The sequence below is a fragment of the Cariama cristata genome, unplaced genomic scaffold (genome assembly GCF_000690535.1).
Source record: "Cariama cristata isolate BGI_N322 unplaced genomic scaffold, ASM69053v1 scaffold31080, whole genome shotgun sequence".
NCBI classification, from domain to species: domain Eukaryota; kingdom Metazoa; phylum Chordata; class Aves; order Cariamiformes; family Cariamidae; genus Cariama; species Cariama cristata.
Window position 1 is genome coordinate 1 of NW_009595768.1, and position 3,701 is coordinate 3,701.

General features: G+C 43.7%; 1 protein-coding gene across 1 annotated transcript; it reads left to right on the plus strand.

The window, feature by feature from the left end:
• Positions 1 to 214: 214 nt before the first annotated feature.
• Positions 215 to 3,441, plus strand: RPL17 (ribosomal protein L17). The gene is made up of 6 exons (XM_009703440.1): positions 215 to 277; positions 365 to 405; positions 1,696 to 1,830; positions 2,032 to 2,130; positions 2,653 to 2,844; positions 3,350 to 3,441. Exons 1-6 carry the CDS (start codon positions 238 to 240, stop codon positions 3,395 to 3,397), a joined length of 555 nt encoding a protein of 184 aa, XP_009701742.1. The 5' UTR covers positions 215 to 237; the 3' UTR covers positions 3,398 to 3,441.
• Positions 3,442 to 3,701: the final 260 nt, after the last annotated feature.

Sequence of the window (3,701 nt, forward strand, 5' to 3'; positions counted from 1 at the left end):
GGGAGGGTGGCGGGTCTGAGGTGGAAGCAGGCCCCAGGGAGAGGCCATGGCTGCGGTGATGACTTTCTTAGGACACCTTTGGATTTAATTGTGAAAAGAAAGCGTAATGTCTGAGCAGCTCCTTCGGCTCGCTGTCGGCAGTAAGATGGACAATCCCGGTTCTGCGTATCTATATTCGAAGCTTAATATGGGTTTTGTTTTTTTTTTTACTTGCTTGTTTGCAGTTGAGCTCCGAAAATGGTGCGCTACTCTCTGGATCCAGAGAACCCCACGAAATGTGAGTTGTTTTTCGTGAAAGTTCGCGTAGGACTCCACCGAAACCGTTGAGATTTTCATTCCAAAAATTGGTCTTTTTTCTCCGCAGCATGCAAGTCACGGGGATCCAACCTGCGAGTGCATTTCAAGGTACGCGGCGTTCGCGTAGTGGGAAACGCAAATTCGTTTGGTTTTGGAGTCGTTATTTTGTGTTGTGTGTTGTTTTTTTTTTTTTTAAGGAAATATCTTTTACTGTTGTGGATCGTTACATGGTCACTTAGGGGTGGTGGTGTAGGTTATGGCCAGCGTTTGTTTTAGCTGCTTGTAATGTTTTATCCTAGGAACAAAACCAAGATGATCTGTCTTAAAGAGCTTCCTGCCTAACATAGATAATACGATATAGTAGGAAAAGAGTTGCAGTGAATTTAGGAGGAGGAATTGGGCTAGTGCTAGATGAGAGGTTTGTTTTATTTGTCTTTCTCTGCCTTTTTGGTTGTTTGGGAAGAAGATTGTGTTTGTCTGATGATGCTGCTAGAGCAGAAGTGTGGCAGGGGAGGCTTGCGGTGTTTGGCATGAGGACGCAAGTTCCTCTGGAAAAGGTTTAGGTGTAGCAGGGAATTTGGGCACATGTGAGTTAATCACAGAAGCAAAGCTGAGGAAATGCTTTTCTGCTCGGTGTTATATAGTGCAGAGGACAAGAGGTTTCACTGTGGTTTGCTTTTTTATTGTGATGAGATGGGGTTATAGTTACTCTCTGACTTTCCCGTTTAGTTTGCTCTCCTAAGCAGCGATACTTTATCCTGGATTTTTGTTTCTGAGCCTTTTCTTCTCTGCCCTGTTTAATTCTTTTACAGTGATAATTAAATTTTTAGTAGCATGTTTTCTCATTGCTTCTTCTGAGGTGCCGTATTTGACATTTTAGTAGGAATTTATCCTCCAGGCTCCTGCTTTTTTGGATTAGTGGCCAAGGAGGAGCCCTGAAAAGTATAAATACTCAAATTTCAATTTTGTTGGTTGGAAAGATCTAGCTATTAGGTAAAAAACCAATAAAGACATGCCAGAGCTGCAGATTCAGTAATTGAAGTTGTACTAAGGAAGTGTTGCTAATTATTCTTCATTCTTTATTTTTTTTTCAGTGAGTGCTTCTCCTAAACTAAGTTTGTAGCAGAAAGAGCAGACTCTGGGAAAGGAAAAGGGATGCTTTTGCTCCCATTGTTACTTTGGAAAGAGAGCTGCAATTCAGTAATGGAATTTGTCCTAAGGAAGTGTTGCTAATTATTCTTCATTCTTTAATTTTATTTTTTTTCAGTGAGTGCTTCTCCTAAACTAAGTTTGTAGCAGAAAGAGCAGACTCTGGGAAAGGAAAAGGGATGCTTTTGCTCCCATTGTTACTTTGGAAAGGTCTGCTAAGAACAACTTTGCTGTGCTTTGTGTTGCTAGAACACTCGTGAGACGGCCCAGGCCATCAAGGGCATGCACATCCGCAAGGCCACCAAGTACCTGAAGGACGTCACCCTGAAGAAGCAATGCGTTCCCTTCCGTCGTTACAACGGGGGAGTCGGTAGATGCGCCCAGGTGAGGTCCGAGATGAAACTGGGGGAAAGACGCTTAATTTCAGTACACCAAGTATTGCGCCTACTTGCAATGTCAAGTAATTGATCAAATTTTAATTATTTTGGTATGCAATCTTAAGAAAAAATTAATGGCACGGTAATGGTGTCAAACGGACGAGTTGTGTGGTACCGGCACAAAACCAGAACTCTCCTCTTCTTCCAGGCCAAGCAGTGGGGCTGGACCCAGGGACGGTGGCCCAAGAAAAGCGCAGAGTTCTTGCTGCACATGCTGAAAAACGCAGAGAGCAATGCTGAGCTGAAGGTAGGCTGCGTAGACGTTATTAAATGCAAAGTATTCACGTTGTGCTGTGCGTCAGCGCTCCTGAACTTGGTGTCTCTAACGTGGAAGGCCGGCCAAGGCCGGCTTCGTAGATGACGGCTGAATTGGGTGGAGGCTGTGGCATGCCATTTATTTGCGTTAGGGTGCATGCATTTTTCAAGTTAAAATGTGAGTAATAGTTTTTTGCGGGTAGCTAGTTTGTGCATGGTTCTCAACTGTTCAGAATAAGTGCGGTTTAGATCTCTTTGAAGAAAAAAATCTACAAAGCAAAATCTGTGGAGTCTCAATTTGTGTCTTTGCAATATGCTCGGTGTGTAATTTGGTAACGGATGGCAGTGATGACTATCTTAGGACACCTTTGGAATAGCCATGAAATAATAATACCTTCTTCCTGAGCCATCGGCGTCACTTGAAATTCATTGTGACATACAGTTACTGTGGAGATAATTTATTTGAAGAGGAAAAACAAGTCACAAGTTTTATCTTCCCCCTTCTCTGCTCCAGGGTCTTGATGTGGATTCTCTGGTCATCGAGCACATCCAAGTCAACAAGGCTCCCAAAATGCGCCGACGCACCTACAGAGCTCACGGTAGGATCAACCCCTACATGAGCTCCCCCTGCCACATCGAGATGATCCTCACGGAGAAGGAGCAGATCGTTCCCAAGCCAGAGGAAGAAGTTGCTCAAAAGAAAAAGGTAGCGAGCGTCATGTCCTTGTTCCTCTGTAACATCGCTGTCGCCAGATCCGAGTGTTCACATTCCGCGTGTTTGGGGTTGCTGTGATGACTTATCTTAGGACACCTTTGGAATACCCATGAAAAAAAAAAGTTATTTCTGAGCAACCTCGATATTTATTTATTGTAAATGTAACATTGCGAACTTGGGAAAACGCTTCTCCTTGGTTTATATCGCACGGATGGTTTGTTCTTCCCTGCTGCAGAGCAGTTACAGCGTTCCCAGTCCGTGCGGGTAAAGGTGTGACACGTTACAACAAAATTTAAGTCCAGTTGACAGCCCATAAGCAATGTAGTCCTTGTAGGGACACTTAACTTATCTGCAAGTGTCATTAGTGGATCGTTTTGTGAACAGGTGAAGAAATTTCTAACGATTCTCAGGACTTACTGCAAAAGATGATTGTAAACTGGTTTGTAAGATGTTGTAGGCTATCTGTGTTTTCTCATTTCTGCGTTTGTTTTTTCAGATATCCCAAAAGAAGCTGAAGAAGCAGAAGCTGATGGCTCGGGAGTAAATCGGCTACGACAGATGTACATAAATAAAATTTAAAAATTAAAAGATTTATCGCGTGCGTTTCTCTGCTCTTTCAAGGTGTGGGCTGTACGTGGTGCTCGGCGACCTGCTGGGCCTCCTGAGTTACGTGGGGACACCGCAGGGGTGGTGGGCAGTCAGCCCTGCGATCAGAAAGCCTGTTACTTCAACACTGGGGATGTTGATGACGTAGGACTGCTGTTCCTATAGAAAACAAGACAATTTGAAACAAATACGTGTGGTTTATTTTTCCTTACCCCCGTTCTCCTTGCTAGGGATGGTTTTGC

What these genes read in the sequence shown, in the direction of transcription:
- RPL17 (XM_009703440.1), top strand. Translation starts at nt 238, where the DNA reads ATGGTGCGCTACTCTCTGGATCCAGAGAACCCCACGAAAT. An exon ending in ACCTGCGAGTGCATTTCAAG is followed by an intron (nt 406 to 1,695) that starts GTACGCGGCGTT and finishes TTGTGTTGCTAG; the next exon opens with AACACTCGTGAGACGGCCCA. An exon ending in GAGTCGGTAGATGCGCCCAG is followed by an intron (nt 1,831 to 2,031) that starts GTGAGGTCCGAG and finishes CTCTTCTTCCAG; the next exon opens with GCCAAGCAGTGGGGCTGGAC.